At 45.7% G+C, this 13,267-nt stretch overlaps 1 protein-coding gene across 10 annotated transcripts in view; it reads left to right on the forward strand.

Moving 5' to 3' along the window:
• MYO5A (myosin VA) overlaps window positions 1–13,267 on the forward strand; it is a 100,885-nt gene that overhangs the window by 52,677 nt on the left and 34,941 nt on the right. For all 10 annotated transcript variants that reach the window (XM_084213912.1, XM_084213906.1, XM_084213909.1 and 7 more), the window contains 8 exons: window positions 2,129–2,394; window positions 2,940–3,021; window positions 5,389–5,529; window positions 6,292–6,417; window positions 8,394–8,477; window positions 11,835–11,996; window positions 12,489–12,586; window positions 13,178–13,264. In XM_084213912.1, the coding sequence (XP_084070038.1) occupies window positions 2,129–2,394; window positions 2,940–3,021; window positions 5,389–5,529; window positions 6,292–6,417; window positions 8,394–8,477; window positions 11,835–11,996; window positions 12,489–12,586; window positions 13,178–13,264 (1,046 nt within the window). The remainder of the gene's footprint in view (window positions 1–2,128; window positions 2,395–2,939; window positions 3,022–5,388; window positions 5,530–6,291; window positions 6,418–8,393; window positions 8,478–11,834; window positions 11,997–12,488; window positions 12,587–13,177; window positions 13,265–13,267) is intronic.

Here is a 13,267-nt window from a genome sequence, read left to right on the forward strand (position 1 = left end):
ATACCATTGCTATACAATTATAGCTGTAATTGATCTGCCCTAGAAAAGTCTAGTAGGCAGGCTAGCTTTGAAGCCCTGAGCAGGTGTCTAGATCTTTATATTCTTGCATGAATATCTTCCCTGCACACAGTAAATGCTTTGCCAGATGGATTATTTTTGGTATGAAGTGCCAGAATGCCCTAAATAATTGCAAAATAAATGCCTCTGGGATGCTTAGACATGAGCATAGGATATACAGATATGATTTGTGTGACTCATCTAAGTGCCATGGTTTTATCAGTTCTTTTTTGCCTTGGAGATCAGCAACAAGGACTGAATGGTCTGATCTGAAAAACCCTCCTCATTGGTGAGGGCCCAGGCTTCTGACCCATACTCTGAAGATGAGAAGCAAAACAGTCCTGGCTGGTCTCTTCTTTGGGTTCAGAGTGACCAGTTTCTCCTTCTGCCTCTCTTTGAATGTCTACTGCTGGCCTGCACAGCCTTCAACTTTCTCTCTTTTGCAATAGCAGCAACACTTCCAGAGTTTTTTTCCTTTTCTCACTGTCAGTCCCTTTCTCAGGAATCTGCAGTGCCACTTTCTGGAGCTGAGACAGCAGGTCCTTTCTGGGTGACTGGTGTTCCTGCCCCGACACCACCTGCCCGTGGGGTCTCCCAGCTGCTTTGAAACCACAGCAGTAGTCTGGCTTCTTGGTGTCTTAAAAAGGTTTTCACTACAAAGAAAGCTCATTTAATGATAACAGGTAGAAAGCTGATGAGCCCCAGGACAGGAGGAGCTTGCCTGTGTTGTGATGAGTATCCCCAGTGCAGGAATCCCACTGGCTGAGCTGGTGAAAAGCTGCAGGTTCCTGTGCAGCCCTGTCCTGGCCTGACAGCAGGTGGCAGGCAGTGGTGACTGTGTGCTCAGGGGCACCATTACCTGCTCTCTGGCAGCACCACGTCCCCCCAGAGCTCTGGCCGTGCACACTGCTCTGCTGGGAGGCTCTGCTGTGATGGAGCAGTGTGCTGCAGAGTGCTCAGCAAAGGGCCCCCTATGCTGCTCTGGCAGTAAATCAGTTTGTTTAATGTCAGCTTGAGCAACCCTAATGTGACACTCTTTTGTGCAGTGTTCATATGTATTATTACTTTATTATTGTCTTCCAAGCCAGTAAAACATACTCGGTTAATTGGATTTTGGAGGTGTAGCTGCATGGGACCTGTATGCTGTAAGAACTAGAAAAAGCCCCAGAGAAGTCACAAGGATGTGGAAATATTTAAAGCTGATGTACCCTGAGGCTGCAGGACATGTGGTGACAGTCCTCTGCCATCTGTCCTTGTCAAGACAGTGCTTGTCAGTGTGCTGCTGAGCCAGGTGCCAGGGGAGCGTGATGAGGAAGTGCTGTTGGGGCAGCTCCTGAGGAGGAAAGACCTGTCTGTCCTCCTTGATTTCTAGTGATCAGTTTGCATGTTAGTCACTGAGTGTGGTATCCTATTGACTGGTAAATGCACTGCACTGATCTTTGTGCAGAAACCTTATTTACCCATCTCAGCATGCGAGCCTCGCTGGTTATTTTACCAGTTAAACGAAGCTCAGTTTTTTCCTCTTGTAGAGTTCAATTTGAGAGCTAGAGAACATCATTAGTGTGCTGCAATCTCTTACTGTTTGTCTCCAGAATTCACTGAGCAAATACTTTGTTAAGTCTGAGACCAGAGCACTAAAGCACTTCCACACTTGTTTCTTGGCTCAGGCTGTGTTGCCTCCTTGCCCATCACCACAGCTGTATGTGAACAGTCTGGAGCCCCACTCAGCAGCTCTGTCCATTTGGCCTGACACAGCTGGAAGAACTCAAAATACCAAGTCCACCAGAGAAGCCAGATGATTCATTTTTCTGAAGCTTGCAGGTTCCCTGTGTGTGAAGTATAGTACAGTAAATGCCTTTGAGGAAGATTATTCACTGATTCACATCAGCAGTGTGAATGAGCTGAGTGAGCAGGGAACTTGCTATGTTTTGAAGGAGGAAGAGCTGGAGGAGGCTGCTGTTGCTGCAGTGATCAGTGGGGTCACTGCAGGCAAGCAGGCACTTCTGTTGGCATGACTGTATGTTTGCTGTGGGTAATATTTCTCAATATCTAATGAGCCTGTTTTTATTAGCCCAAGCACGAGCCCCTCACCATCTTCTGTGACCTCATGGGTGTGGAGTATGAGGAGATGGCCCACTGGCTTTGCCATAGGAAGCTCGCCACTGCCACTGAAACTTACATCAAGCCAATTTCCAAACTTCACGCCATCAATGCCAGAGACGCACTTGCCAAACATATCTATGCTAACCTCTTCAACTGGATTGTAGATCATGTCAACAAAGCCCTTCATGCCACTGTAAAACAGCATTCTTTCATCGGGGTGTTGGACATCTATGGGTGAGTTTTTGTTGGAGGTATGACACTCTTACATAATTATCTGACTGCAAAGCATCTTTGTCTTTATCATTTAGCGCTGCATGGATTACAGAAAAAAACCCAGACCTTAGCAGCTGCTTGTTCCAGCTGAAGGAAGTAGGTGTTTAGTTTTGACACACTGAGATCTTTGTCGTGACTTCAACGTTTATAGTGGGATTTCAGTTTTTTTGCTGTTGGTAGTTTATTTATCTGTTGCATTTTGGAAAGTTACAAGGCAATTTTCATGTCAGGTTCCTCCAAGGTGGCACTTACAAAGATAACTAATGTGCTCTCCAGGAACATCAGTCCTTCCTCATCCTTGCCTAGAGCTAGAGAGGGAGCATCACTGCAGTGCCTATGTAGTGCAGTTTGCCATTTCCCTGTTTCTTTTCTTGCTTGACCCATGTTATTTGTGCCTGAAATAATTCAATGAATTTAACTGGAGGGAGGGAATTTAAAATTTTAGGATAATTTTATATTTTTTTGGTTTTAGTACACTAGTAATTTTGAGCGTATTCGTATTTCAGATTTGAAACATTTGAAATCAACAGCTTTGAACAGTTCTGTATCAACTATGCCAATGAAAAACTGCAGCAGCAGTTCAATATGGTAAGTAGGAAGTGACTGGCATTTCCTCTTCCCTTTCCTCTCATCCAAGTCCATTCTGCTAATTGGCTCCCCAGTGGTTAGGATGAATTCCTTCAGTCTATTAAGCAGCTGTCCTGGCTGTGGGCTTTGAGGGACGGAGGAAGATCGACTATCTCCTAGAAATAGATTTTATGACTAACTGCTGCTCTGGGACTGTTTGAGAGTCTGATCACAGTCACAATTATAAGGCAGAAGCAGTGCTTGGCAATTAAGACCCTGGGATTGCCCGTCAGTGGGAGCACTGTGAGGATGAAGTTGGAGCTGGAGGTGTGTCCCCAACCCCGAGAGCCCCAGGAGGGTCGGAGCAGAGCGGGGCTGTGCCACCGGAGCTGCGCCGCCCGCGCTCCCTCCGCGCTTTCCTTTTTGGGGCTTTTGGCCGCCGCCGAAGGTGTTGAATGACGTGTGGCAGGAGGCGGCTCTTCCCCCTCCTCCAGAGAGATCACGATTCTCTCCTCAGCCTCAGTGACGTTTGCAGTTACATCTCTTACCTGCATCACGATGAGGCGAGTTATTTCTGCCAGGCCTGTTGCTAGGCTCTGCCGCAGCACCGGGGTGGCTCTGAGCTCTCGTTAGCATCCTCCCTCTGTGGCAGTGTGTGCTCACAGGGCCAGATCCCCTGTGCCATGGCTCGTCCCAGTGTGGCAGGGAGTGCTGAGCAGAGGCTGGGCTTTCCAGCCCTGGCATGCCCTCTCCATGTGGGCGCTATGGCTGGCTGCAGCTCTGTGAGTGGGATGTTGTAACTGCTAGGCACAAGGCGTCTTGGAGTTTTCTCAGCTTACAGCAAAATCTAGTTGCTGTAAGAGCTGTAATGGTTCTTTTCTTCAGTGAGGATAACTGTGCCCCTGTTCCCTTCCCTCTCACACCATTGCTGCAAGCACCTGCCTCATGAAGGAGGGGGTGACAGGGCTGTTGGTGTCCTGCCAAGCTGCCAAACCCAGTGCTGGTGAACGTGGACCTGTTGGGCTGCCATGCAGGCACACAGGGGGAGGTTGCTTTGAATTAAGACCTTGTGACTGGCTGGTGGCAGCCAGCAAACCTGGTGTTCTGCCTGGAGCAGCCTGAGCCTGGCTGAGGAGAGGCCATTTGGGAACTGCCCGACCACCCTGCCCTGCCTGATGCCCACCGCCCACAGGGAAAATCAGGTCTGATGGCATTTTCCAGCACCTAATTGCTGGCTCCTTCACAGTGAAAAAACGGGTTTCTGTTTCCTTCCAGATCCTGGGTTGGATATGACTTGCCAGTAGAATGCTGCCAGGGTGGGAATGGCTCCCACGGGCGCGGTTCAGGAGCGCAGTGCTGGGGAGGATGGCATTAAGCTAATGAAATAAAAGGATAAACAGCTTTGTCAGGGTAGCTCTCTGCTGCCTTGCAGATAGATGTGTGCTGGGGAGCTGTGAGGTGTTTGTGGGCTGTGCACTGAGCTCGGGGCAGCTGGGGCTGGCACCCCAGTTCAGGTGTTGTGGCACCCCCAGACCCTGCCCGTGCTGCTTGGGGCACTCCCAGCACACGTTCACCTGCCACAGCAGCACTGAGTGTGCACAGAAATGTAGGTGGGGGATGAAACAGCATCAAAACTAACTGGAGTCAGCAGTCTTTTTGGTTTTTCAAAGTCCTTGTTCTATTAAGACCACAGTTTGCCTGTTTAATATCTTATTCTGTTTTTTCCTGAAGTTTTAATTCATCTTGTACACACATTTCATCAAAGCTGTGCAGGTTGTTTGTGATAATATTTTTGAATAAATGTACAGCTACATGGTCACTGATCTTCATACCAGATAAATCTGTCACAGAGTTTTCCTTAAAGGATTTCTACTTCTAATGCTCCTTCAGCTTTTGCTGAAGAGTAAATTTTAATGCAGTGCGTCATGTTAGAAAAAAATCAGCAGCAATTTAAAAGGAAATAGAGCTCTGTTATTTTACAAGGAAACACAAAAGTATTTATAGTGAAACTTTGCTTGAAATAGGGCAGTGTTCATAATTCCCAAATCATAAAAGCACGGCACATCTCACTTTATAGGTAGCTGTTCCAGCACTTTAAGTTTTGTGTTGATTTTTATAAGAGAAAAGAGCTGATAGTAATAGTGGGACAATATAGTAAAATGACAGGATATTTGCTGAGAATACGGAGTGCTTTAATTTGGACTGTTGTTTTTAGGCCAGGAAAAAAGGTTAATTTATTTTTCATACACTTGTTAGAGAGTTTATTCAGTTGAACTAGTGTGTCACTTGACAGCCTGGATTAATGTGCCAAGATGAATCTAGTTGAGTGTTCAATATATTTATTCTGCATTTCATTTCACAGAAAACTGTTTTCCTTTTGCCCTGCAGCATGTCTTTAAGCTGGAACAAGAAGAATATATGAAGGAACAAATACCATGGACCTTGATTGATTTCTATGACAATCAGCCTTGCATCAACCTCATTGAGGCCAAAATGGGAGTTCTGGATCTGTTGGATGAGGAGTGCAAGGTGTGTGTTCGAGGGCTTTCACGGAGGGAGAGGTCATCAGCTGTCCTGTCCTGCTTCTGGGCCTCACAGGGACAAGTCATCTGCAGACAGTTGTCATTTTGACACTGATGGGGCAAGAACTTGGAAAGCATGCAAACAGAACTGGCAATTACAGGAGGAGAAAAAATGGTTTCAGTAATGAACACCCCCTCACCCCTTCCCCTCCATCATGTATCTGTAGCTGTTCCTGGGTCTCTGATCAACTTTCTTTGGACTTGGACAGTTTTCTCTTCCCTGAGGATAAGCGAGTGCAGTCCCTGGTCCAGTCAGATTTCCCCAGGTTGCCTCTTTTTTAGTGTTTCACCCTTTGTCTTTTATCTTGGTTTATTTTATGCCAAGCCATGTACAGGGGATGGCTCAGAGTGTGTCTGCCTCAGTGGAAACCCAGCTTGGGGTTCTTATTTGCCACAAGAAATCTCTAATGGAGGTGGATGAGTTCTGCTTAGTCTGGTAACGTGCCTTTGGGGTCCCTGCCTTCAGGTGTGTGACACTGGAGGCATTGTTGGTGTCAGCTGTGTCCCAGCAGCTGCACCTGCTGCCAGTGCCCAGTGCCCAGTGTGGAACTGGCAGGCACACAGCTGGTTACTGTGTCCTTGCTTCTGGCAGTGCTGGGCATCCGAGGAGCTGGAATGTGAAAGCAAATCATCAAGTCTTGTCCCCCATCTTCTTAGATGCTTTTGCTGCTGAAAAGCTCTCATCTGTATTCTGTATTCTTTTCCGTAGATGCCAAAAGGCTCAGATGACTCTTGGGCCCAAAAACTTTACAATACTCATTTGAATAAATGTGCTCTCTTTGAAAAACCACGTATGTCAAATAAGGCCTTTATCATCAAGCACTTTGCTGACAAGGTAAGGGCTTTTCCTGCAGTACTGCTTTCCTGCTGGTGTGTGGGAGGGCATCCTGGGGCTGCTGCAGGCAGAGACTGGGCAGTGGCATCCCTGGCTCTGCTTGGCTCTTGCTGCTTCAGCACCCCATCAGGAGGAGAAGGTGAACTGGCAGCTGTGCAGGGGGACACACAGGAGCTCCTGACCCCATCACATGCTGCAACCACTGCCCATCCTTTTCCAAACATGGAAGCTCAGTGCATTTGCAGCTCTCGGCATCGCTGCATCAATTCCAGTTACGCAACTGAAATGTACAAAAAAGGAAATCCTGTACCCACATCCTTTTAGCTAAAGAGCAGCAATGAATTAATGCAGTTTTTGCTGCCATCTCAATGTGCAAAGAGGAGGGAGGCTAACACAGCCTTTTCTATTGCTGGAGCAGTGTGTGCTGCTCCCACCCTCGCCTGGGCTGTGCAGGGAACAGCTATTTGTAGGAAGCTGGCCGAGGGGAGTGTCAGTGGAGTGCATGTCGTGTTCAGCTCCCAGTGCTCCTCAAACTGAACCACTCCTCAGGTTAAAACAGGAAAAAAATCATAATCTCATTTAATACAGGTGTGCTGTTATACAGAAATATTGTCAGCTTTGTCAGAAAAGGTTCAAGAAGCTCTCGGAGTCCTACCAGTAGGTCTGCACTGCTGACACGGGGGGTTGGAGGCCTTTATCTGCCTCCACTGGGTTTTTCCCAGGCTCTTGAATTTCTGTGTAAAGAAGGGTCCTATTCTTTTTGCACCTAGTGTTACCTTAATGAAAGCACCAAGAACATCTTTGTAACTGTTTAGATTCATGAGTTCTGTTCTATTTTGTGGATGAGAGAACAAGAAGGAATTATTTAATATTTCATAATCTGTTCATTAGGCTAAACTTTGATATCAAAAGCAAGGCTTTCCTAAGTCCAGTCTGTGAGCAGCAAGGGCCAAGGAAAGCAGAAAGCAGCTCCAAGCAGGTACTGGCAAAGCTCTGAGCTCTGCCCCGCTGTCTGTGCTGGGTGTTTTGTGTTTTCTGTGTGCCGATGTGCATGAATGTGCACAGACATCTTGGAGGAGAAGCAAAGCCCAGCTGGCAGGTCAGCGGTGTGTGCTGAGGCTGTGCTCCCGGCCGAGGCAGGGATGCTGCTGCCCTCTCCTGGCATGGCCTCCCGCGGGAAGAGCGTGGATGGTACCCCAGGCAGTGCTAGGGTGGGCTCCCAGCTGTGCAGGAACCCTGGGGACATCCTCTGTCCTCTTCCCTCCAGCAACTCCTTGGAATGTTTTGCAGCTCAGGGTATAGTGTCACTGTGCAAGCACTGGTAAATGGACTTTTGGCAATAGTTTTGGTTTTCTTTCAGCCTTGGATTAGGACAGTGAAATAAATGGTAGGCTTTTATCTGAACACTGGCTGCTCTTTGGTCCGGGAGATGCTGGAGCCCTGTGACAGAGGGTTGTTATGTATTGTCACAACATTCAGCCATTTTATTGCTTCTGGTAAAATGAGTCCTTTGGAGCACAAATGAGCCATTTCCACCGTAATCTGCAGGCAGATGTACTTACTGCCTCTCAGCTAATGAGATGAGAGATACTTTGTTCTCAGTTGCCTCTGGATTTCAGACAGCTCTGCAGCCCTGATGGGTTCAGGGAAGGAGATGCTCTGCACACACTTTGATTGTTCACCCTTCCAGTAACCATTCAGTCATGCTGCCTTGCCATGAGCATCTCTCAGCAGTGAAATATGTCTGGTATAATGCAGCAGCAGTATTCCTCTCTCTGTTTTAATGTTCTGTGTTTTACTGGAAAGCACTCTCTTTGAGGAAAATCTATCTTTAACAAAGATGCACTTGGGAGCTGATATTTTCAGTAGGTAATTGAATTATGTTTTAAATGTGAATGTTATAGCTGGTGAATTCTATGCAAATTATTATTATTTATTGCTTCTAATACTTTCTCTTCTAAAATGATGGCTTTCAGGTGGAATATCAGTGTGAAGGCTTTTTGGAAAAGAATAAAGACACAGTTTATGAAGAACAAATTAGGGTCCTAAAATCAAGTAAGGTTAGTATAAGGTTTTTTTTTCCCTCTTTTGCAGTTAAGAGTCCTTGAATTAAGGGTCATAGAAAACTTCTTATAAACTTAGGAAATATTTCTCTGTTAGTATCAGATCAACTGAAATTGAACATAGTTTGTGTTTTACTTGGTTATCTGCATGAATCTAGAAAGTCCTATATCCTAACTTTTTTCCATGTAAGATCAGTCTATTTAGCCACTAATTTCACTGGTTTTGGGTTGTTGTTGTTGTTCTTTTGAGGGCTCTTTTGTTGGGTTTGGGGTTTCGAGGCGGGGAAAGGGGATTTGGGGAGGGGAGTTTCTTTTCCACAAAACTTAGCTATATTTTCTGTACAGATGTCAATGACTTCTGATATACCATAGTGGTATAAGAAGGCTTAACAGTTAAGCCCTTCATTTTATAACCTGAAAACAGAAGCTCATTGTTTATGGCATGAGCAACAAATTTCTGAAGGAGAGACAAGTTCAAAATGAGAGAGGAATAAAATATATAGACCATAAGGACACAAACCAGAACTTAGTCTTGTCTCCTTGATATCTGTGAAAGAAAGGTAACTTCTGAATTGAAGAATACTGCATGAAGAGACATTATAGAACAGGCCTTCAGTGGCATTGTCTGTGTTTGGTAATGGCAGAAATGCTGGTTGTGCTCTCAGAAATGTGAAGGCAATTAACTTGACATTGCACAGTGGTGGCTGTTGGGAATTTGCTAGCTCTCATGGCCCAGGAAGCTGGGTATCAAGGACAAGCTATTTAAAATTTTGCTATTCTATCAGGAAAAGCAACGTTTTTCTCTTCTGTTTCTATTCTGAGCAGATAATATGAAGCTAAATGATTAAAACATGTGGTATAATGAAAGACCACAGCAGACTTTCCACTGGGAGAAGTATTGAAGTGGTTTAAGTGAAGGCAGTTTCTGGGGGTGGAGGGGGAGGCAGGTGGCATCTTTGGGGAGCTGGCAGAGGCCAGCCAGCCACTCTGTGCAGGACAGAGGGACAGGGTGCTGCATGGGATGTCAGCCAGTGACTGAGAGACAGACAGAGGGGACAGAGCTGCTTTGGAGCCTGACATTGGGCGGGCTCAGTGTAGCTTAAGGCAGTTCAGTCTAAACACTAAAAAACAACATGGTTTTACCCCGTGGTAAATTTTGCCAAAACCAGTGTAAATAATGTTCTTTTTTGTCTTTCATCAGCACCTCTTTGTTAGTAATTGTAGTAGAACTGCATTTCTGATTTTTATTTCATTTTGTTGTTGGTGGTGTTTTCTGGGTTTGCTGTGCACATCCAACAGAAGGTAATTCTAAACTGAATGCATCATCTGTCATCCTGCCCATGCCCACTCTCACATACAGCTTGGATGCTTCTTTGCTCTCCAAAGTGCATGACACACTCTGCTCTTGGCAGGGACTGTAGAGTTCAACTATTTATTTTGGCCTTTTCTGTAAATCCACCCACAGAACCTCTGTGAAGTAGTTCAGTTTCCATGCATGTATCACAAAAGCAATACAACAATCCTGGGCTTTTATGCTTGCTACTGGCATGGTTGTTAGAATTTTCTGTTGTGGCTCTGTGTTAAAAGAAATGATCTGTAAGATTGTTAGCAGCATGTGTGTTAGGTTGTGTGAAAAAATTACAGGGAAAAAATGCTTCCTTGCTTGTTTTCACGTGAATTATCTACCCTTTGATCAGTGTTTTCCCTCTCTTTGAGCACTCCTAGTGTTCTGAGAAACAAAGAAAATTGATGAGATACTAAAACCCAAACCAAACCGGCGTGGTCCTGCAGTTTGGATCATTGCAGCACTGCTCCACTATTGCTGACCTGTACTGGAGGGGCCAGACATTGTTCCTTTCTTCTCCTTGGAGCAGCTGGGCCAGTCTCTATGAAAACAGTGCCTTTGATATGCACTTGCCCATTTTTACAGGCAGATTTTCCCAGGGCTGGGGAAAGAGAATGAGCCTTAGGTATGGACAGCTTGGAAGAACTCATCCATCTGCAGTTGAGACAATGGTGACCCTGCTCCTACCCCCACCTCTGGTGTGTGGGAGCATCAGGAGCTTCAGAGAATCCCATTATATTCAAATAAGTTTCAGTACAGGCTGAGAACACCTGGCTCTGTAGCTCAGCTGCCTGTGCACACCAACTCACTTGTCATAGGCAGCTGGGAGGGAGGTGGTACCCCAGCCTTCCTCAGCTCTGGGCTGGGTCAGTGGAAGGAGAAGAGTAAATCACCCTCAGGAAATGTCCTTCTTCCACCAGCTCAGGTGAGATCAGTCCAAGCTGTGATACTCCTTTGTAAGTTCAGGGATTTAGGGTACCTTTGTCATTTTGTTCTGCTGGAGTGCTGTGCTGGGTGCTGCTGGGGAACATTTGGTGACCTTTCCCAGCCTGTCTGGCACAACCACAGGGCGCAGGTGCCATTTTGTTGTGCACTGTGTTCCATTGGTTATTGTGTCTGCTCAACAAGTTTTATAAGACAAAATCAATTTTTAAATTTTTTAGGTTGTGCTTGGCCCCAGCGCATTCTAGTACTGAAAAATGAATGTTCCTGTCTCTTGGGGGGAAAGGCACAGATGCTAGATATAAAATTATTCATGGACAGGTAGAGAGGTTCAGATTCTCTTACTCCTCTAATGGTTCTACTGACAACTACAGCTCTTCAGAAAGACCTGGTGGTGTTATTTTTAGTTATAAGTTGCTTCAAAGCAGCTGTTATGTATCAGTATATTTTGTAGCCATTATGAAAGGGAAGCAGAGGTCCTGTGTGGTATCTGGAAGGACATTTCAGGTTTTTCTTCCGTTCCCATGGCAGGGAGTAGATCTCAGTCAGATAAATTTGGCTAGTGGGTTTTTTTCAGTTGATGATTCCTCTGTTAAGCTGATTATTTCAATTTGGAGCGATAAAGCATGAATCTTTGCTGCCTGCTGCTTTATTCAGTGTCCCAGATACCTCTCAGCCACAAAGGAGACTGATGCACCATTGGAATATGAGAGGACACTGTTGTTTCCTTCTTAGATCAAAGCAGCTGTTTATAATTGCAACTGGGACTTAGGGAAACTGCTGTTGGTATCTAACAGTTTCACATGGCTATTGTTGGCTATATGGAAAAAAAAATCAGAATTTTATCTAGAGAAGGAGACTCACTGATCAAACCCACAAAAGCTTTGGTATTAGATCATGGCCCACTCACTATACCACTTAGCCACTTTTTGCATTTGTCCCCTGTGAAGTTCACCAAAAATGCAGTTCTTACAAAAGCTGAGCCTGGAATTTAACCTTAAGCACTAACAGGTACAATTGCTTGCTGGATTCTTACCCTCTGTGTATTTTTTATGTGGTTACACCAGTTTAAGCTGCTGCCAGAGTTATTCCAGGATGAGGAGAAGGTGCTCAGCCCCACATCAGCAGCCCCTTCAGGGCGTGTGCCTCTGACTCGAATGCCTATCAAACCTGCCAAGGCCAGGCCAGGGCAAGCCAGCAAGGAGCATAAGAAAACTGTGGGACATCAGGTGAGTCTGAAGATGCAGCTCTATTACAGAATGTCTCCCTTCACCTCCCATCTCATAGGTCTCAAGGTGTGCTGGTGGCTCGTGGGATCCTTTGTGATTTTGAGAGAGGTGCAGCTTATTGTGACTCAGAGCTTGGTGCAAATAGTCCCTAATTACCAATGCACTGTGGGGAACAGTTTGAGGCAGCTCATTTTTTATTATGGTGCCAAACCCCAAACTGATGCTTTTCAAAACAAATTTAACGTGGATGCTGAGAAGTTTTGAAAATCTTAAACTGGGTTTTTTGGATCATGTGCCACTTTGTCTGATTCAAATCCAAACAGAAAACTTGGTTCCAATTATCAGTGGCCAAATATAAAATATCCCCATATCTTTGCCATAATTAAATTAAAAGTATGCAAATCAGGTCTGTTTTCTGAGGTTATCTCAAAGATGACTGAGCTTGTTGAGGCTATTCCCTGACCCTTTTTTTTCATTTTCTTTTTCACAAAGTTTCGAAACTCTCTCCATCTGCTGATGGAAACCCTGAATGCTACAACTCCACACTACGTGCGCTGCATTAAGCCAAATGACTTCAAGTTCCCATTCACGTAAGATGCCAGTTCCTGGGGTTTGGGGAGCCCCTGTTGGGAGGGGATTGCCCAAGGCCACTGCTGAGCCTTGCTCCCTCAGGAGTGGAGTGCTGTGTCTCCTTTCTCTGGTTATGGATTCACTCTGTGTGTGTGTGTGTATTACAGCAGGAGATGTTTGGGGATGAATAGAGGGAGTAATGCTTCCCTATTGCATTTTTTTGTTCATGGTGATATGTAAGAAAAAAGTTCCAACATTTTCATTGCTAGCAATTTTAAATGTAACTGGGATTTGCACTCCTTGAGCTGGAATTTGCTTTTTCAGACTCCAAAGCCTTTTTCTTTTTTTTTTTTTTTTCATATATGAACTTGCTTAGAGTTTTTCTCAAAGCCTGGGCACACAAAGGCTCCTGTAGCTCTTGTGCTGGCCAGCAGGAAGTGCCAGTGGGCTCAGACCGTTCTCCAGCCAGGCTGTTTTCTGTTACCCCTGAGTTTCAGAGCACCTTACCAACCACCCATCACACCCACCCTGCTCCCCACTGTGCCACTTCTCTCCTGGGTGTGCACACAACCAGGACCCCCATGCCAGAGCCACCTTTTGTTCCTCCCTAGGTTTGATGAAAAGCGGGCAGTGCAGCAGCTGAGAGCTTGTGGTGTGCTGGAGACCATCCGGATCAGTGCTGCTGGCTTCCCCTCCAGGTG

Source organism: Fringilla coelebs, assembly GCF_963513975.1.
Source record: "Fringilla coelebs genome assembly, chromosome: 12".
NCBI classification, from domain to species: domain Eukaryota; kingdom Metazoa; phylum Chordata; class Aves; order Passeriformes; family Fringillidae; genus Fringilla; species Fringilla coelebs.